This window comes from Tamandua tetradactyla, chromosome 3 (genome assembly GCF_023851605.1).
Source record: "Tamandua tetradactyla isolate mTamTet1 chromosome 3, mTamTet1.pri, whole genome shotgun sequence".
Classification (NCBI taxonomy): Eukaryota; Metazoa; Chordata; class Mammalia; order Pilosa; family Myrmecophagidae; genus Tamandua; species Tamandua tetradactyla.
In genome coordinates, this window is record NC_135329.1 from 175,891,133 (window position 1) to 175,913,327 (window position 22,195).

At 35.2% G+C, this 22,195-nt stretch overlaps 1 protein-coding gene across 4 annotated transcripts in view; it reads right to left on the minus strand.

The window, feature by feature from the left end:
- The window catches only part of TRAK2 (trafficking kinesin protein 2), a 67,568-nt gene that overhangs the window by 6,607 nt on the left and 38,766 nt on the right, over nt 1-22,195 (minus strand). For all 4 annotated transcript variants that reach the window (XM_077154693.1, XM_077154696.1, XM_077154694.1 and 1 more), the window contains exons 4-15: nt 19,722-19,798; nt 17,153-17,269; nt 15,974-16,183; nt 15,283-15,361; nt 13,030-13,160; nt 12,525-12,599; nt 11,235-11,372; nt 8,910-8,989; nt 8,385-8,588; nt 6,595-6,893; nt 3,016-3,267; nt 1,004-1,109 (exon numbers count right to left, since the gene is read on the minus strand). In XM_077154693.1, coding sequence (XP_077010808.1) covers nt 1,004-1,109; nt 3,016-3,267; nt 6,595-6,893; nt 8,385-8,588; nt 8,910-8,989; nt 11,235-11,372; nt 12,525-12,599; nt 13,030-13,160; nt 15,283-15,361; nt 15,974-16,183; nt 17,153-17,269; nt 19,722-19,798 — 1,768 coding nt within the window. The remainder of the gene's footprint in view (nt 1-1,003; nt 1,110-3,015; nt 3,268-6,594; nt 6,894-8,384; nt 8,589-8,909; nt 8,990-11,234; nt 11,373-12,524; nt 12,600-13,029; nt 13,161-15,282; nt 15,362-15,973; nt 16,184-17,152; nt 17,270-19,721; nt 19,799-22,195) is intronic.

The following is a 22,195-nucleotide window of genomic DNA, read 5'->3' on the forward strand; positions in this document are numbered from 1 at the left end:
ACAAATTTTTCTCAATCCTGCTTAGAACATATGTTTCTGTGAAATTAAAAATACTAAAAGCTTTGACAGCTATTAGACTATTTCTTTTTATTCTATGTTTAGTTTTTTTTTTTTAAAAAAAGCTAAATAAGAAATGATATACCTAAAGAAGTGGTGATGGAATGTAGAGGGTACTTCAGCCACTTGTTCCTCCTTGGACAAAATGTTATCAGTATGTAATAGATAGAACTTTCACTAACACAAAATATTCAGTGTATCAAGATATCAAAATTTTTAAAGATTTGGAACAAAATGCAAGTGTAAGATTAATAAGCTTTCTAGAGTGCCAACTTGTTTAGAAGAAGCAAAATTTGAACAGGAGTGACTCAATACTCCTTGGTCAAACCAAACCAACTAAGAATCTCTCACACACGGTATTCCCAGTCTCCCACCTACCCATCCCTACATTAGTGCAGAATTGCCTATGCTTTCCCACAATTAGTTATGATAATATTAGTCTGTACTGAGAAATTCCTCAGGAAACAATTTTATAAAACTTGCATTCTTGTTCACTATAAGAACAAGGTAGAAAACTGTAGCTATATCTGTTCACTACAGGTTTTATTGAATATCAAGCAAATGCTGCCCTAACCAATTTGATTTGCTTTTATCTTACCGACATTATGAATCAGAATCTTATTTTCCTCCATGCTGGCCGGTAGAAAGTCAAGACTCAAACATATGGCTTACCTTAGCAAATACACACAACTTCATGGAACAACGTACACACTAGTTTTATCCCTTTCTCTTAACTTTCTTTGCCTATTTCTTTATCTTCATAATACATATTCACTTGAATTGCTTACTTCAGAGATACAATGATCAAATGAGAAACTATAATGTCAAAACATATTCTAAAGACAATTTATTAAAATTCTGGGAATTAATATGAAGGTAATTTTTTAAAGAAATCATGGAAACATAGTTGATGAAAGAAGTGAAGCCTCAGATTGCCCTGTCTTACCTGGGGGTGACCTGAGTGATGTCAGAGGGATGCAATATCCTACAGGTGGTGAATGTGAATGTTGAATTTGTACACGACAGACACTTTCCTGGGTTTGAGGCTGCAACTTCAGTAGAGATTTTCAGGGAAAATTGAAAAAGAAGATTGGTAATATAAAGAGTTCATCATTATTTATTAATAATACAGCATTTATCAAGTACCATTTGTATGAAAAATGTCCAAATGTGGAAATGAAATATACATAAAAACTGTACTAATATTGACTGGTTAGTACATAGCCAAATCCTTCAATATCTTAAAACCATAAATCAAAAGGTATAAAAATAGCCTAGAAATGAGAGATAAACACACTCTGAAATAATACATTAAAAAAAAAGAGCCAAGATTTAGTCAACCAATCTATCTAGCCAAACTATCCAATCTAGTGGTTCTCAAAGTATGGACCACAGACTTGGGAATCTGCAAAGTAAAAAACCAATTTTCCATTTTTTGCCTTTTTGACAATATTGACATTTACACTGATAGAGCAAAACCAAAGGCAGGTAAAACTACTGGCATCAGCACAAATTAAAGCAATGGCACTAAGTTGCATTAAGTATTCTTTGCTGTCTTACACATGGCATTAAAAAAAAATCCCCACCAGATTCACTTAAAAACATCACTGATGAAGTAATAATCATTATTAATTTATTAAAATTTGATACTTGTTCCCGGTGCCTGTCCACATGAAAAAAAAAAAATTGACACTTGCATCTTTCTATATTCTATGTGATGAAATGGGGAATACCCATTAAAAACCTCTGCTACATACCACTATATCTTGGTATAAAAAGCAAAAGCATTTGGGCAATCGTTTGGTGAGTTGAAATTTCCCCCTAGAACACCATTTGTACTTGAAAAAACAATAAACTGTGGTTATTCAGACTTAGGTATGTGTCAGACATTTTCTTGAAAATAAGAAGTGAGTCTATCCCTTCAAAAAAATAAAAAAAGCTCAAAGTATTTGTTGCCAATGACAAAATTTAAACTTTCAGGTGAAAATCAGAATTTTGGAAAACTTGTATCTGCTACTGAGAGCTTGAAAGCTTCCCAATGCTTACAGCCTTTTCCGATGAGACAGGTGTTGATATTAGTGAATATATTTTAATGTCTTATAATGAAATGTGTTAACAGAAGATCTCTATAGCTCAGGGAACCAGCATCTTCCAAAAGACCAATGTATGATTCTACATTCAAAGTGCAAGATAGACTAATAGATTTTAATATAACAGAGCATGAGAAGTTCATTGATAGGGCCTAAGATTCCACACTGCTATGAACCTTTAAGGAACTAACTACCTCTTACTGAGTTCTGGTGTAGTAATGAAGAAAATCTACTATTAAAATACCTTTCCTTTTCCAACTATTTATCTGTATGAGGCTGCATTTTCTTCACATACTTTGACCAAAATAATAAACTGCAATAGACTGATTTTAGAAGCTGATATGAAAATCTAGGCTATCCTCTATTATACCATAAATTAAAGAGATTTGCAAAAAACTAAAACAACATACCATTTATCTGTTTTTTAAAAACACAGCTATTTTAAAAAAAAAAACATTTGTTAACATGTAATTACATTTTTTAATGAGTTAAATATTTTTATATTTTCTTAGTTTTGATCTCAAATATGGTAAATATCAATAAATATAATCCACCTAGATAAGCTCTCTGGAATTCTTGATGATTTTTAAGAGAGATTTTCAGATTAAAAGATTTGAGAACCACTGACTGAATCAATTATCTCGTTCCCCAAGCTATTTATGTAAGTTGGCTAAGACAAAGCATAGACAATCAGAAAGGTCATTAACTGCTATAGATTTTCATTATCTCTTATCCAAGGCTGAGCATACACCCCAGCGAGATCTGAGCAGACACAGCCAGCTGGCTATATAGTATGTCAGAATGAAAAGGATTACTGGTTACTAGGCCATATTCAAAAAAGCACTCTTCTTACGTACAACCAGCCTACCTGCTGAAGTAATGGGTGGTAGCAAGATCCCTGTTGCTGGCTTAGATATTGCAGGTTTCTGTTCCACTTGAAGAGGCTCCTGAACCTGAAAAGTGATACCCTCCTCTTCATCCTCTTCTAAATCTGAGAGGCGATAGATGGTATCATTGGGCAACTGGGTAAAGCCTTTAGTGATGACACCTGGTCGTGGATCAAGAATGGTTCCCAGGTTTGGTTGAGCAAGTTGCTGCCAATGGTACAGAGTTTGTGATCCTGAATATGTAAAACCAAAAAAAAAGAACACACAAAAGAAAAGGAGTCATGTCTTAAATTTCTGACAAATCTTCCATCTTGAAACAGCAACTAAAATCATGCATAGTAACAGTGATGAGAGTAATACAACTAGTTAATTGGTCTTAATATTTACAAATTAAAGTTCTGTGTGGAAGACTGACAAGATGCTGAAGTTATGAAAAATTATCTTTGAATTTCAAAAGTTAGCTTTAAAAAAGGATATCTAAAGCAGGGGATGAAATCACTAAAAAGACTTTTATTAGGAATTAGGATATTGAGGCAATGATGAAAAGATGTGCACCTCAGAGGTAAGGCCGTATTTTCCCAGATTACAAAAATCAATATTCCCCTCACCTATACCTTTGAATTTTGAAGTCAAAGCCAATGTCCTAGGTTGGAAGATACATCAGATTTTCTGGGGTTTGTTTGTATATTTCCCCACCTGCTCCTGACTTCCCTTTTCCCAGGCTCCAAGGTAAAGGTAGGTCAATGAAGGAAATGATAAAGGAAGATATATCCTACTGATTCCAGTCTATGAACCCTGATGAATGATTATGCACTTGCAGCAGATGGAATGTCTAATTATGTCTCTATGGATATGATACTATATGTTGAAAAACCCCGAAAAATCCACAGCAAAACTACTAGAGCTAATAAATGAGCGTAACAAAGTGGCAGGTTACAAGATCAACACTCAAAAATCTGTACTGTTTCTATATACTAGTAGTGAGCAATCTGAGGGGGGAAATCAAGAAAAAAATTCCATTTACAATTGCAATCAAAAGAATAAAATATTTAGGAATAAATTTAACTAAGGATACAAAAGACCTATATGAAGAAAACTACAAGAAATTGCTAAAAGAAATCACAGAAGACCTAAATAAATGGAAGGGCATACTGTGTTCATGGATTAGAAGACTGTCATGGTCAGGTTCATGTGTCAACTTGGCCAGGTGGTGGTACCTGTTTGGCTGACTGGCAAGTGCTGGCCTATTTCTATGAGGACATTTCATAGCATTAAATCATGATCATGTCACCTGCATCCACAGCTGATTCCACTTGTAATCAGCCAAGGGGAGTGTCTTCTGCAATGAGTATGCTTAATCTAATCACTGGAAGCCTTTTAAGGAGGATTCAAAGAGACAGTCTCTCTTCCTGCTTCAGCTGGTGAGCCTCTCCTGTGGAGTTCATCCAGACCCTCCACTGGAGTCATCGGCTTCACAACCTGCCCTAGGATTTTGGACTCAACGTTCCCATGGGTATGTGAGTCACTTTTATAAATTTTATATTTATGGATATTTCCTGTTGATTCTGTTTCTTTAGAGAACCCTAACTAATACAAAGACTAAATAAAGTTAAGATGTCAATTCTACCTAAATCGATTTATAGATTTAATGCCATACCAAGTAAAATCCCCAAAACTTACTTTTCAGAAACAGAAAACCAATAACCAAATTTATTTCGAAGGGCAGGGTGCCCCAAATAGCTAAAAATATCCTGAGAAAGAAAAATGAAGTCAGAGGTCTCACACTACCTGACTTTAAGGCATATTACGAAGCTACAGTAGTCAAATCAGCGTGGTACTTGCATAAAGATAGATATACTGACCAATGAAATCAAATAGAGTGTTTAGATATAGACCCTCTCATCTATGGACAATTGATCTTTGATAAGGCAGGCAAGCCAGTTCACCTGGGACAGAACAGTCTCTTCAATGAATGGTGCCTAGAGAACTGGATATCCACATGCAAAAGAATGAAAGAGGATCCATATCTCACACCCTATACAAAAATTAACTCATAATGGATCAAAGACCTAAATGTTAGATCTAAGACCATAAAACTTTTAGAAGAAAATGTAGGGAAATGTGTTACAAATCTTATACTAGAAGGTGGTTTCCTAGATCTTACACCCAAAGCATGAGCTCTGAAGAAAGAAATAGATGAATGGGAACTCCTTAAAATTAAACACTTTTGTGCATCAAAGAACTTTGTCAAGAAAGTAAAAAGAGGGCGGGCCACAGTGGCTCAGCGGCAAGAACGTTTGCCTGCCATGCCAGAGGACCCGGGTTTGATTCCCGGTGCCTGCCCATGTTAAAAAAAAAAAAAAAGGAAAAAAAGGAAAGTAAAAAGATAGCCTACACCATGGGAGTCAATATTTGGAAATGATATATAAGATAAGGGTCTAGCATCCAGACTATATAAAGAGATTGTTAAACTCAACAACAAAAAGACAAACAACCCAATTACAAAATGGGAAAAAGACATGAACAGACACTTCTCAGAATAGAAAATACAAATGGCTAAAAGGCACATGAAAAGATGCTCAACTTCCCTAGCTATTAGGGAAATGCAAATCAAAACCACAGTGAGATATCATCTCACACCCACCAGAATGGCCATTATCAAAACAGAAAACGACAAGTGCTGGAGAGGATGTGGAGAAAGAGGCACACTGATCAACTAATGGTACAACCACTGTGGAAAGCAGTTTGGTGGTTCCTCAGAAAGCTAAATATAGAACTGCCATATGATCGGGCAAAACCATGCTAGGTATCTACTCAAAGGACAAAGAGGGTAAGGACACAAATGGACATATGCATACCAATATGCTTATAGCAGCATAATTATGCCCCTGTGGCGACTCTGGCAAATACCTGCACTGATCATTAATGAGTAAAACTAAGTTATAGAACCTTTTGAATTTGAGGGGTCCTTACAGGTTACATACTCAAAATTTTGTCTAATTCAGAACTCTTTTAAAATAATCGCAGAGAATCATTTGAAGATTGACATCATTCATTAACACTAAGAAATTTATTTTGAATTCAATTCTCTCAAAGGGACTTAAAAAGAGTGTTAACTAACAAAATCGAGGAAAAGAAAAATATAGGCACACACACTTCTAAGTAAATTACATGTCTCGGGCAAAAAACTTTTTCAAAAAGAGGGTACAAATAAAATTATTACATCTATAACATATTTTAATTTATCTATCATATGCTATTTATCTTATACCATGGAAATTGCTGCCAATTCCTTAGTAAAGGATAGGAGATTACTACTCTTCCCTCACATTTATATCAATGGAAGAGAAGTGATGATGTTTAGAAAATGCAGATCTCTTCACTTGTTAAATTTCACAAAGTACTACAATGTACTGTCACCAAAACAGGAGCGATATAGGGATACTGAAGATCTCTTCTGCACATACTGCTCTCATAATTCCAACACAAGTCTCAATTCCAGGCGAAGTAAATTCCAGTAAACTACATGGTTTGAAAAGCGTTTTTTATTGATTTCTTACCTTCAAGGGGCTTGACAATTTGCAATTTTTCTGGCATAAAACCTCGAAGGCAACTGGCACTGCTGAGGTCAGTGATCTCTGACTGGTTGGTGCAGAGAGAGGCAAGGCTCTCTGTGGGTGTGCCACAGCCACTAACCCCTTCTTTCTGGTTAGCCAGAACCTGGATCTTTCGTTCCCATTCTTCAGCAAAGAACTGCTTCTCACTTAAATAGTTTTGTCGACGCAGACTAAGGCGGTGCAGTGCTGTAGCCAAATCACTATCTTCAGAGGGTTCTGGTTCACCCATCTTCTGAGAATTCCTATGGGAAAATTACTGATTAGATACGTAAGCATAACCTGAACTTCTCATTCCACAATGGTGACTCTTTCAAAAGACTTATCTTATAAATGCAGTATTTTTTTTCTTAGAGCTCTAGAATAAAGAAATAGTAAAAACAAGCCCAAACCACAAACAATACTATATATTATTTTTTTAAAATGCAATTTTTTTTTACATGGGCAGGCACTGGGAATTGAACCCGGGTCTCCAGCACTGCTGGTGGAACTCTGCCACTCCGCCACCATTGCCTGCCCGAAAAATGCAATTTTAATGAGATATATAGCACAGAAATCATCTGAAGTATACAACCTCTGGTTCAAAGTATCATCAAATAGTTGTGCATAAAAGTCCCATGATCAAATTCAGAATAGTTTCATTATTACAGAAAATAATTAAAAATGAAAGAGAAAACTCTAATTTTCCCATTATATTTTTACAGACCATTTCAAATGACTTCAGATAGGCAAAAATATACTTCATTATTATAACGTATTTACTAATTTTACTATTTCATTTAATTTGTGAAATTGCAGATATGACCATTCATAAATTCAGTTTAGGGAATCAAAACAAGTAAATATTATTATATTTCATTGAATCTATCACACCATTCATTGATTGGGACATCCAACATTATTTTATGTACAACTAAGAAAGAAAAAATGATGCACACTAAACTATGACACATTACCGTAAAACACACAAATTTCAAAAATATTAAAGTGTGCAAATGTTTGCTTTGGGGCATGGAATCCTCTGTGAATATTGTAGAACATTTTAAAAAAATCAGCAAGATGTGCAATAGTATTTCCATAGTTCTGAGATACACATTTCTTTACTTTTCACCATTTTGGAAACATGATAGTACCTTGCGATGTTAAAAGGAAGAGTAGCAAGCTAAATTGTAGTTGCTACTGGCTACTACATGTGAATTTGCATAGATTTGTCAAATCCTCTCCTAAGATAATTGTGTAACAATATGAGATAGCAGTGATGTACAAAGCTACCGAGGTGCAGAATATTGCTGACTGTAGACCAAGCAACAAATGCACACAAATCTCCAGCGGATGAATTTCTGAATTAGAAAGGATTTCTATTAGGTGCCAAACATTCATCTTTCAAAAACTTTCATCTGGCTTTCCAATAAAGTTAACTTCTGTAATTCAATGAACAGAATTAATGAAAAGAAAAAAAAAATCCAAGTTTAAACAAATGAGACATTAACACATATTCACACTATATTGTCTTTTCTAACAGTAGCAAAGAGGTTGAGACTGTTAGCACGGGTTATAAAAAAGTGTCACCTGATGCTATCTATGCATAATTGTAATGACCAACTATTTAGACAAATTGGACAATTCCAGAACCTTCTGGGGACAGTACAGAGAGATGGAGCAATTTGAGTATGTGAATCTGGTGATGTCCACACCACAAGAAACGCACAACCACTGCCATGATCTGTTTTTCTTACTCTGGAACTTCTTTCAACTTGCTCCCCTGGTTCAGAAATGTTTCATCCTCTGCTTGCTGAAGACCAGACTCATAAGGTTTTGCTGTCATGATGACACTTGAGCGGTTGGAGCCTGGAATGGGTAGCATGGCTGGGAATGGGACAGAGTGGCCCCGTATGTCATTGGCAACCTTGACTGTATCAAATATCCGTTTCTGTTGGACTCTGTCAAAAAGAAAGTGTTTGTTACTCCCACTGCCTACCACCAAAATGGTTTAGGAAAGAGACACATATGTGCTTTCCATTAAAAAGAAAGCCACCTTAAATAACCTCTAACGTGTAATGCAGATTAGGAAAAAACATTAAAAATAATTATTAGAACCAGAGAACTCTCTGACAAATGGGGGTGGCGGGTGTAACATGAGGAAAAAAACTGAAAAGTAGGTAGATTTACTTGAGTGTCACTAATACTTATCACTTTGGAGTGTGGCTTCTTTTTATTTCTATCCTCATACTTAAGAAACAACACATGTGATCTGTACTTACTTTTGTTTAAAGAGAGAAGATTCTTCATCCAAACTTAACTTTTTACGCATGGTCCCCTCAATCTCAGATGCAAGAGATTCCTAAAAGCAAAAAGATAAGAGACTACTGAAGTGACTATGTAAGAGTCTTGTTTGGACAAATTAATTACTCTTAATTAATTAACAGTATCTACACTCCCATACTTTTGGTGTTATAATAAAAAATGCAAGAAAATGCCATAGGATAAAATACAGAGAAAAAAAGAGAGATTCTAGAAAAATAACTTTTAACAAACACCAACTACTTTTTCACAGTATTTTTTTTAAAACAGTGGGAAAAAAACCCCTAATATTATAAACATAAAATTATGTATAAACATCTCCTAGCTCTATCTGCTGGGAAAGCTTAGTAGCAATACTTCAGTGGTGAAGAGCACACCAAGAACCCAGATTTGGATTCTAAACACCATTCTTTATTAAAAGTAACAGAATTGTTTGGAGAAATGGCTGACCCCAAGGCTGGGACAGAGAAAGTGCAAGATGAGACTAGAATATCTTTTTTTCAGAAAGAAATAGTCAAAGAATGATGGGGATATTTCAAAAAACGTAAGAGAAGCTTGCAGGAACTGTAGCTGGCCAAATTTTGATACAATTTGTGTATCAAAATAAATAATAAGGGGTGCACGGATAGTTAAGTGGCAGAATTCTTACCTGCCATGCAGGAGACCTGGGTTTGATTCCTGGCCCATGCATTCCCCCAACACATGCACACAAAAATACATATGATAACTGCTTATATTTCATTGAATAAAATAGGAATCCACAGGTCCACATTGACATGAAAAAAAGGAACAAATGATAAATAATGAAATGGGAAGGTTCTTAATTACAGTAAAATGCAAATTAATAAATGCAGGGAAAAAATGATGGAATTAGAAAATAACCATTTGGTGATCATCATAGTAATAATTGAGTCAGCTACGAATGAATCATCAACAGGGCCAAGGATAGTGGGTAAAAGTTTGATGAGGACCAGGTTATTTCAATAGTTTCAAAGTATCTCCACCACAAAATATTAACTTTGATCACTTAGCTAAGGTGATATCTACCAGTTTTTGCCACTGCAAAGTTAGTTAATAGCATTAACTAATTTAACTAGCTGTTAATATTATGTTTTTACTGACAAAAATTGGCAGATAATGCCTTAGTCAAACGATTAAAATTGCCACCATAAGAAACTGCATAAAAAGACACCATGCACCTCCTGATATGATGTACTGAGAACACAGCATTGTTCTATGGTATTTTTGCCAAAAATGTATAACCTGAATAATTATGAGGAAACATCAGATAAACCCAACTTAAGGACATTCTATAAAGGTTATGAAAGACAAGTCAAGACAGGGTCACTGTCCCAGATTGAAACAATGAAATGCAGCGTGTCCTTTAAGGACATTATGGGGACAGTTGGCAAAATTTGAATCAGCTCTATGGATTAGATGGTAGCCCTTGTATCAATGTCAATTTCCTGATACTGATTGTGTAGTGTGGTTATTTGGGAGTGTACCCCTGCTTTTAGTAAATAAAAACTGAAGTGTTCAGAGGCAATGGAGTACACCTACAACTTACCTTCAAATGACTCAGAAAAAAAAAAGAATGGTATGGCAACTGTGGTAAAATGGTAAAAACTGGAGAATCTAGGTGGAAGATAAATGAGAGTTCTTTGTCCTATTCTTGGAACTCTATTCTAAGTTTAAATTATTTCCAAATAAAAAGTTAAAAAACAAAATCCTGTCCCCACATACTTATGAAAATCAACTAACTATATAGTTCAGTCTTTTAAAAGAATTTTACAGGATTGCACTTAAGTGTCTAAGAATAAGATTAAAATAATTCTTTAAACCGATATTACAAATTAGTTCAAATTTTTTCACTGAAAAAAAATGCTGTTTGTTCATAAATTAACAAACATGATGCCTACCCTCATGAGACTTATTTTCTAACAAGTTAAATATATGAAAAAACTCAAGATTAATTCAAAGAGGTTTTAGATGTTCAGAGCATTGTTCGAATAAGTGGGAGGCAGTGGAACTAGGGTAAAGATGACCCAAGTTTGCTCTATAAAGCAGTGAACTAAATCTAATTTCTTTGGGGTTCACAGCACGTATTACAATAAATTTGGAAGTTCAGCTATTAGAAGGAAGGCTTACTATGTGTATTAAGGAAGACGTAGATATACAAATTAAGGACTAATTCAATAACAGAATTCCAGAAATAGGGACAAACCATATTATCCTCAGAACAATCTAATCTTAAACAATACATAGCATCTTTCTCAGTTTCTTACCCCAGTAAAAGCTCCATATGACTGAGACAAGTAGAGATGAGCAGCAGGGCTAGATCTACTACGAAGTTCCTTTATTTCTTCTTGGGATTCATGCAACATTCCCAGACATTCCATATTCCTGTCTTGTAACTCATGTAGCTGAAAGAAAGGAACAGTGTAACTAACTTCTCAAAAAAAACCCTGATTGGAATAAATATTAATTTTATCCAAAGGAAATTTATGAACAAAATTCAATACAAAGACTCTGAAAAAAAAAAAAACCACAAGAAGAATATATATCTAAGCATCAGAATTAAGGATATCTTGGTTGATATTATACATAAACACAATTTCCTAAAAGTCTGAAATGCAGAGATAACCAGAACTGACCATTTAATTAGGTTTAAATGCTTCCATACCTTAACTTATAGAGGAAGTATAATAACTATGGTAAGTTTAGGGCTAGCATATGCTTAATTTTTAAAAAACATCACTCTGAAGTCTATAAATGACAAAATAAAAAGTCTACAAAGTATTCTATATGATTCCAAGGTACACAACCATCCTAAACAAGGAGAGTTCCACCTTATCACACACACACACACACACACACACACACACACACACACACACACACACACACACTGCCCATCCCGCCTCCCCACTCCACCCACTGTCCTCCCCTGTTTCAGAAACATCTTTACAGACAGAGACACAAGTACTTTCAGAGCATATTTTAAGTTCAAAAATGTTTTGGAGTGTACACAGTTATATTTAAGTAAATATATATCACACTCAGTAAAAGAATCTTTCAAGTAGAAGGCTTTAGAACAGAACTTCTTAGAGTGTGGTTGTGGACTAGCTTGACAGAATCACTGGGGCTGGGGATGCTTACTAAAAATGCAAATTCTAGGCTCTCTCCCCAAACGAACTGAATTAGAAACTCTTGGGGTTGATGCCTGGGAATCTCCATTTAAAACTCACTTTCCCAGGGTAACCCTTATGCATGCTAAAGAACCACTATCTGAAATATAGAATTTTTGTGTAGTTATAAAGTAAATCTTTGCTATTTCTCCTGACATACCTGCAAAATACTTACTAGTAGAAATTACCTTATTTTAAAAATAGTTGGCCTAATTAGGGTCACATATTCCTCAAAATTATGTAAAAGTCAAGGTCAAATATAATTTCATCTTAATCTTTTTAACATCTGGTAATGTCTCTTAAAAAATTTTTTTATTTATGAAGATTAAAGAAACTATTCATGCCTCCCTATCCTTCATTACACAAGATAAAGAAAGATTTCATTACCTCCATTGTTAGTTGTCTTTGAGCATCCTTGGAAGCTTGTAAGTGAAGTCTCAGTTCTTCTTTCTCAATCACATGCTAACAATGTATTAAGAGATATGTGATACTTTCTCATGTAACATATAGTCTTTATTTGTTTTATTTTTACATATATTAAGAGTTTCTCTCTGGGGTATATAAAAAGCCAATCTTTCAAAAGCCAAATAAGTCCAAAAACAAAATTCATCAAGGTATTCAGAAGACAAAGAGCATAAGTCAGAAATTCAGACCACAACTTTCTGAGGAAAATTGAATCAAATTTTATAAAGAGAAATAGTGACTTGAAAGTGGTTAGCCACAATATTTCATGAAAGAGAATATTAAAACAGCAATCAGACAGATGTCCTTCAAATGGGCAGGAAATATATTTATTCTGTTTAATATATCTAGTACCTGGCAGAGTATGCGGTACGAGATACCTAGACACTAGGCACTTAATAACATCTGTTGAGTGAATAAATAAACCTACTTCTTTAAGTTTGTGCTGAAGATCTACAATTTGAGATAGGAGAGAAGATATCTCTTCTTGGTATCGAATCAGTTCATCACTCTTTCCTGACAATTCTTCAGTCATTCTGGACATCTGAGCATTTGTTTCACCTTGGGAGGGAAGTACAATGTTAACAATTAATATAAACATAGAGGAGAGTTTGGCAAACTATGACTTGTTGGCCAAATCCTAATTTGTCAGAAAAACTGGATTATCACTAATGGATTTTTCCCTTAACACAAGATTAAAAAAATAAACCCAGATAACCAATAAAGAAAAACAAGGTTCTTGATATAGGTAAATGCTAGGAATTAGTAGGCAATGAAACTAAAGACTGAGATGATTTTGTAAAAGGCAAACAGGAAATTTGCCCTAGTCCTTTTCTTCATGAAGGACAAGAAGCTGAAAAGAAGATAGGTTAATTACATATTTTTGCAAGTGATAAGAGGTAATCACAGTTATGTTTTTGGAACTCTTCAGGGATGAGTAAAATCCTTCAAGCAATGAAAATTAAGCTTAACAAATGTAACAGAGGAACATTTCCACAATGGAACAGTTACAATCTTAACAGAATGTGATAAAACTATAGAAATTCTTTAGTAGGAGAGAGACTTTCTGGGACACCTGGCAAACTGGGCAGACCTCTAAAGCATTAATTACAGCCTACGATTGCTGCATGCACATGAAACAGAACCTTAGAATTCTAGTGAGAAATAAATCTTTATTTAATATAAAAAAACTCTGACATCTAAACAAGTAGAAAATGGTGGAAATCAAACCCAGGTCTCCCGCATGGAAGGCGAGCATTCTACCACTGAATCACCCATGCACCTCTTTTGTTTTTTTTAAGTGTAAAATGTAAGTCACAGTAGTAGTGGTGGAGGCAGTTCAATGTGGGCTCTTTCTGGTTCTCTAATATTCTGTTATTCTAAGATTAGAACATCCTGTAGTTCACAGCCCAAACGAACTGATATGAACTTATCCTATTTTTTCTTTCAACATAAAAAGGTATATAATCATAAAAAATTAAATATCTTACTCTAGTAAAGTCAATCTTTTCCCAACTGATTTGTTTTAAAAAAATATTTTAGCTAAAAATAACTCAAATCAAAACATACCCCTTTTTAGATACGCAGGCCCTGGTTTTGCCATGTACCAGTGTGCCTGTTTGAAATTATTACGTATCCCAGAAAAGCCATGTCTTAATCCTGATTCAACACTACAAGGTGGAAGCTCTTGATTAGATATCGCTACAGGGATGTGGCATGCCCAATTGTGGGTGTGGCCTTTTGATTAGATGGAGACGGGACTCCACGCATTCAAGGTGGGGTCTTGATGAGTTTACTGGAGTTCTTTAAGAGAGGAAACATTTTGGAGAAAGCTCAGAGCTGACAGAGCCAAAACCAGACCAAGATGTTTGGAGATGCACGGGCCAAGAGACATCACCATGTGTCTTCCCACGAGATGCTAAGCAAGGCAGAACACAGAGTTGTGTTCTGGAGGAACTAGGTGAAGGCCCACAGATATCAGGAGAACCCCAGAGGAAACAGAGGCTGAAAGTAATGGAGCCCAGGAACAAGAAACCAGCAGATGCCAGCCACGAGTTTCTCCAGCTGACAGAGGTGCTCTGGACGGCATTAACCTTTTTTTTTGTGTTGATGCCTCAGTTTGGACACTGTCTTGGCACTAGAACTGTAAACTTCTAACTCATTAAATTCCCTTTTTAGAAGCTGTTCCAGGGTGGTACAAGGGTAACTCAGTGGTAGAATTCTCGCCTGACATGCGGGAGACCTGGGTTCGATTCTCAGAGCCTGCACATGCAAAAAAAAAAGCTGTTCCATTTCTGGTATATTGCTTTCCAGCAGTATCAGAAAACTAAAACAACCAGTTTTGACTGCCAAATCACATCTTCCCATAGGTCTATTTCCTCATCAACAAAATAAGAGCTTTGGATCTTTTCATTCTTACATGCTATAATTTTATTTTTATAAATATGGATCTTAATTTAATGATGATGGCAATGTGAAACAAAGATACTTCTTAAAAATTAAGTATACATTTTATGTAGGATTGTTTCACTGTGATATTCTAAGGTTTTCAATAATTTTTAAATTTTGAATGTTAAATTGTTTCTTGAGATGCTTCTATTGAAACTATCGATCAGATTTGTGAGTTGGAGATAGCCTACCAATGAATCGCCCAAAGGCTACAAAACAATATGTTAATACTTACGAAGTTCTTTAACACAGTCACTGACAAGTTGTTGTTCCTTCTCTTCATAGGTAATAGTTTCTGTTTTTATGTGACAAGCCTTCAAGAAGAAAAAAATCAGTATGTGATAATATCTTTTCATGATTTCAAAGGATGAACTATAAAAACCTTTAATTTTCATTTGAAGATTAAAGTTAATCACTTACTAAGGAAAAAAAATCATAAGCTCCATCTACCATAAAATAAAGGCATGGAAAAGGACATATCATCTCTCTCTCTCCTTTCTCAGGGCCTCTGCACATGCCTAGTTATCACTGCACCACATCACCCCAAACATGGTTAATTTTGGTTAATTTCTAGTCTCAGCTAAAATGCTCTTGCTTAAGTAGGTGTCTTTCCTGGTCTCCCCTATTATACAAGCATGTGAAACCTTGTAATTTTCCATCATAGTTCTAATCACAGTTGTAATTATTTAGTTATTTCTGTAAGCTCTAAAAAATATATATTTTATGCTGTGGTTTTCTCTATTTTATCTTTTAACCTGCTATTATCTACTCACTTTTCAGCAGTATCTCAGTTACTATGGAAGGCAAACGTCTGTGCCTTGTCTGTTACTTGTTAATTGGAATGTTTACCAATTCTAATTACCACCTGTAACTAAACCTCATATATCCTTTAAAAGTAAAGGAAAATTAGAATTAGTTATATGTGCCTTGGACCGAAGAACCATATTCTCTTCTTCCAGTTCTCTGAGCTTTTCTTGTAGCATGTCCAACTGTAGCAGACCTTGAGATAAGCTAAATGACTCATTGAATCGAAGAGGTGTAGAACAGCTGGAATCAGTTTCACTCTCTTCAGAAGCAATGGAGACAATTCGAAGTAACTCATCTTTCTTGGATAATTCATGTTGCAGCTGATTAACCTGTACATAAAGGGGCTCATTTTACAAGGTGTTCTTTATTTTGATTATTTACAGACATTATGGCTTCTATGTAATGAAAAAATTGCATCTCACCATAAAACAAAATCAGCTGCTAGGTTTTACTGACCAAAGTAACAAGTGCTAAAAACAATAAACCCAGATACTTTGTAAGCTACAGTTTTAGAACATTAACTCAAAAATTCTATTTTTCCCGAGTGAGTGGAGAAGTCAATTTCCATATTTTCTATGATAGGAATACAGAATGAAAATTTCAAAAGACAATGATTCATTCTCAGTGAAAAAACAGTAACAAAAAACTGCAGAACCTTCAAAATATTAGAACAGATTCCTACTTCAAATTCTCATCCTGATGGATTGTATCCCTGTATATATCTTCCTAGGAGTATTAACTTCAGTTCTAGGGAATAATATTTTCACACAAATGTTAAAGGCACAAATGCATTTATAAAATAAAAATGAAACTAAGAGCAAACAGTTATATAAAATTTGAAGTTTAACCATTTAAATTAATTAAAAAGTCACTTCTCAGTAAAAACACTTGATGCTATGAAATATATTTCCAAATTTTTATTTTCTTTTTTCTTCCTTCTTTTATTTTGGTTTTGTTTTTGAATACAGATATTTCCAGGTATTATTTGGGGATCTATTTTTAAAATAAATTTAAGATAAGATCAAACACAAAGTCTACCAAAAAAGTGAGTAAAAAGCATGAGAATTTAAGCTGGGTGCCAGAAGTGCTGTAGATACTGAATATAGGCTTTTATAATAGGAGGTGTAAGCGCCACAATGTTTTTTTCCTGGTTAGTTCAATGATTGTCAGTGAAGGCAACATATAGTAGTGTTATTCAACAGTTGCCATTAACTTCAGAGACACTACCCAGGAGAACAAGTTTCTCCATTGTCCAATATGTAATTATCATCTGCCATAAATACGTGTTAAAGGCTTACTTGATCAAAGGCTTGTCCCAGTTGCTCCTCCAGGGCTTCATTCTGTTCAGACAAGACATGGTTCCGCTTTAAGAGAGCTTGTCCAATTCGAGCAGCTAGCTCCAGATCACGATCCCTCTGTTAAAATACCAAATATGCCTTATTTTTGAGTACAAACAAAATTAAATGAAAGTTTAGAAATTCTTCAGCCAGTTTTACTAATCTCAAATACAATGTCCTAGAAAGCATCAAGATTCATTTTAATGTCTGGATAATACAGATTAACATAGTGCCTGTTACACAGGTAGTATTGAAGAAATATTGGCCAAATAGATAACCACTATAACTACAAATGCAAGAAAGCATCTCTTGTCTTAATTTCAAGTGAGATGTACTGATCATCTAGTAAATTAGAGCCCAACAACTCAACCTTTAAACTCAAAATTTGGGGGAATTAGAAAATCAATATAAATACAGTCTTTAAATATGAGGATAAGGACCAGGCCTGGCACACAGTAAGAGCCCAATAAACATAAGTTGATATGCATTTGCCTATCAAGCACAGTAATGATACAGAATTAGGCATTTAATTAAATGCTATGGGGACCTGGTAGGTATGTTAAAAATAGTCCCATTTTGGGGAAAAGATTGCATTGATTCAGAGCCAGATGTTTACATGAAAGCACAGCAAGAGGGCTGTTGACAACTTGTGCAAAAATGATGATGTGAAATAAAATAGGAGATAATACAGTGGACATTTTGAAGTCAAAAGTTCTGTTTAGAATACAGAGAAAGAAAGAAGTTGGTAATGATTTAGGGAAGTTTGTAGAAAAGCCAAGCAATAGGCAAGATTTACTCTTTCTGGATAGATGGTGATACTTAACAAGGGCATAAGGAATCTCAGCTACACAGGGATAGTGAGGAGCATTCTGTGGGATGGGAAACTGCAAATACATATCTAACTGCTGAATATATGAGTATAATGTAAGTAGAATTACTTACATTAATTGCTATAAGTAAAATTAAACTTCTATCCTTTTACACCATAGTACATGAAAATAGGTAGATGGATTATTTCTAAGTTTTCAAGGCCCATTTGGGAGCTATTTCATGTCAAACGCAGGCTAAGTGGCATATATGGGAGTCATTCTGGGGGCTGGAAGAAGTAGGGAGAACAGTACTTCAACAAGCAAGGCAGTCTTTCCATCAGACTGCCTAATGGAAGAGATAAACTATACATATTTAAAATGTCATGGACAAAGTGAATTCAAATAATGGCCCCAAACTGAAAGTACAAAGGGGAGATGCTCCAAACTGCATGTATTTGCAATGGAACAGCTTCTTGAATGGGCATCTCTGCTCTAGGGTGAGCAAGAGAAGAGTTTTTTTTTTGAAGGTTCTATGCTTTCTATTGAAGGAAAACATACAGAGAAATATTAGCAAAGCTCCCTCTCAGCATACAATGCAGACAGGCAGAATTTTATTCCCTGTGGACCATCTCAGAGTTGTTCCCTCCATGGGTTGGCAGTGTGTGGCAAATTTCCTGTTCTCCTTGTAGGTGGTCTTTCCAGGGTGGTTCCCACCAGTTGGAAGCTTCTTGTTCTCACTGTGGAGGCAGTACCACAATTCATTGGGCTGAACATAGAAGCAGTCCTTTCTGTCTTGGTCTGAGACCTTGGTGAATTAGAAAGGTAGAGCTCAGGTGCCCCCTACAGGCCAGAGGTCCTCTGAGAATATGACAATGGTCTCACTGTTTAGAGATGGCCATTGGCCCCTCTCAGTATCTTACAGCTTCAGGGAATTCATCACTTAGGTAAAATGATGCCGTAATCTTATAAATGCCTCTTCAAAATCAAATGGAGGTCTTTCTCCTGTTCCTTTTCACTTAGATGTAGTAAATCCAGCCTTTCTCTATCATCCAGACAGCCATCTCAGTTGTCAACAGAACTTGATAGGATCCTTCCCAGGTCAGTTGGAGTTTTGGACTTTTCCCACAATTTGATGAGGACCCAACTGTCAGGTTGGTGTTGATGGACAGCAGATTCAAGAGGTGGGGACTGGGCCAGCAAGCCATGGTGCCACACATTGTTTCTTCTGTGATTTCATGTTCATATCTTGGCTTGATTCTTCTAGAAGGAATCCAGAACAATGGCTGTCCATCACCATAGCCCTTATGCCTCCTTCCTTTCTTTGATCGCGACCATTCCCAACTACATTGATTTTAACATCTGTTCCATCTCTTCCTCATTTCTATTCCATACGTCCTACCTGTCTGCTGACAAGGTAGCTAAAAGGAGCATCAGACACAGGTACTGGCATCTGCCTGTCAGGAGCATGGGTCTGATGGTCGAGAAGAGCTTTTTTTAAAATTTCTAAGACAGGGATGTCAGCCAACAACTTCGCAACAATAAACTTCAGTAACCATATTACTTGGGAATGCCAGTTGGTATGATTGTTGTTCCAGAGATAACAACATTATACCAAAAAAACGCAGAGCACAAACATAATTTTTCAGTTGGTACACATAGGATTCCAAACAATCTTTACATTTCAGTTTTTTGTACTAGAGAAAGAAAAGATACTCTCCTACCTCAGCCAGGAGATGTGTAACCATGTCGATGTCATTGTAAGTTTTGGTCATCTGCTCCACCCTGTCTGTGCCTAGAACTAAGATAATTAAAAACAATTGTTTATAGGTTTTAGGAATAATTTTGAGTATTCTTAAGTATTGAAACATAAAGAATATCTGGCTTTTGCAAAAAGCTAATCTGGAGAATAAATATGTTTATGGAAAAAGAAAAGGAAACAAATATTTTCATGTATTTAGACACTCAGAAAAGGGAACAATTATTACAAACAAAATGGACATCATACAATGAATTAAGAAAATATCACGTATTATAAAACAGTCATCTCCTGACTAACCTACTCTTCCTTCTGTAAAATAAGAACTTTAGACTACCCATATTTGAGAATGTAGGCTGGGAGAATGGATTAAATAGCATTATACCCTAATCTAAATTAAAATTCTTAAGGGATGAGTTAGTGAGGAGTTATATTACAAAGGAATTTATTAGAATCTGAAATAAACTAAATCTTTATTACTTATATATATATATAAAGCACACTGTTTCTGTATCTTGTAAGTTCAGGAACCATCAACACACTTGGATAATTTAGCTCAAAAGAGGATAATGATGTCACAATCACAAGAAGCAGCTCAGCAGATTTATCAACTTCGCCCCTCCCAAAGACCTTGTGTTATCACCTCCATTTTATAAATAAGGAGTCTGAATATCAGAGGGCTGAGTGGCTTGTTTTAGCACACTCAATTATTTGAATTTAGCATTTCTTTTTCAAAGCTCCTGTTCTATTCACACTTTGTGACAAACTATAAAATTGGCCTAAACACAAAATTATGTGCTGGATAACATACCATGTAACGTGTTTATTCCAGAGTCAAAAAAATCACTCTTTTATTATGCATTACTAGCTTAAAAAGGTTCGGCTTCTTTTATATTTAGTAAGCTGCTAAGTTTCATACAATTGTTTAGAATAGTATATAAAACCAATAGCTGTGAGTTGTCAGTCACACATGAGGAAAGGGAAACAGAAAATGAAGGACACAGTAATATGGCAAAGAAATGTTTAGAGAAAACATGTTTTAGTGAGGAAAAACTAAAATATATTTCCTTTAAATGCTTGCCATTGGTCATAGTCTGAGAAGCTAAACTGAATCTTAAGAAGTCACTTAGTTTAATGATCTCATTGTCTTGTGACAAAGAGCTCATTATGTGACAAGTCCAAGACCAAGCAAGATGTGAATAGTGGTAAAGTTGAGATAATAATCTGAAGGTGACAATACTCATCCCACCAGGTAATTATAAAAATCTTTTCTTTTCTTCCCCAGTCAAGGGCTCTTTCCACCATGCTGTTGTTTTATGAGTCCTATTAAGAAGATTAAAAGGTGTTTAAACTGATGATGAAATACCAGAGCATCCATCTGTGAATACAGCATGTTATAAAACAGTGTAGATCCTAATTTTGTTTTGTAAATATAGATTCATCTACACATGAGAGGGGCTAGAATATACATTAAAACATTAATGATGGCTATCTCTGGGTAGGAAATTGGTTGATCTGTTGCCTTCTCAGTTTTTGCTAATTTTCCATGAAGAACAAAGTCAGAAAAAAAGAGTAACTCTTTTTAAGAGGTTTCAAAAAACAAAATTGAATTTCAAACTGCTTACTACAAAGAAGTTAGATAATGCAACTAGAATTCTCTCATTATTACTTTTTACGTGAAACGTTACATGTGAGTTTCAGACCCTCACCCAAAGGCTGGGACACTTGACTGCACAGAGAGATGTCAGTCCAAAGCTGATAGGAACATAATGGATCCCTTTCTGTAGCCTAATCAGTTCTGTCTTCTCTTCCTTAACACAATACTCCTGATAAAGACATGCTGTTCGGGGTAAATCCAAAAGTACTCCAAAGCTCTTAAGTGTTCTCTTGGCATTTAGGCATTGTGATGAAACGTTTTAGAAAACACAGGCTAATTCTTTACTGTAACCAAGAATTTATAGATAGGCATGCAAGCGGACTTTATTATAATCACTGTTATCAAATCCTATTTTTCCTTCAGCTCTCAACTGTTAATAGCTTTAAATTAGCAAGTATCCTTGCTGTAAATTCAATGACACGAATTCCCTAACTGAAAAAAATATTTAAACATCAGGAAGATAAACATTTTACAGGAGAATTTAACAACTCAGTTTCCCAAGGTTGTTAATTAACATTCAGCATTTTTAGTGTAATATTTGGAGAATCTAATATTTCTTAAAAAAATATACAGCGGTGGGGGGGTTTTAATATACATAAGCATTCATTAATCTTTACTTTATGCTCTAAATTTGCATAATCTCACATCAACCACCCCAATCTCATATTTTTTTCAGGATGGGAAGCTCCGATGCTAATTCAGTTTGATATCTTTGTGATTTATATGAGATGGTGCTTAACAGTTCTCTAATATAGCCCTTTTCCAGATTTGGAGTTTTTTTT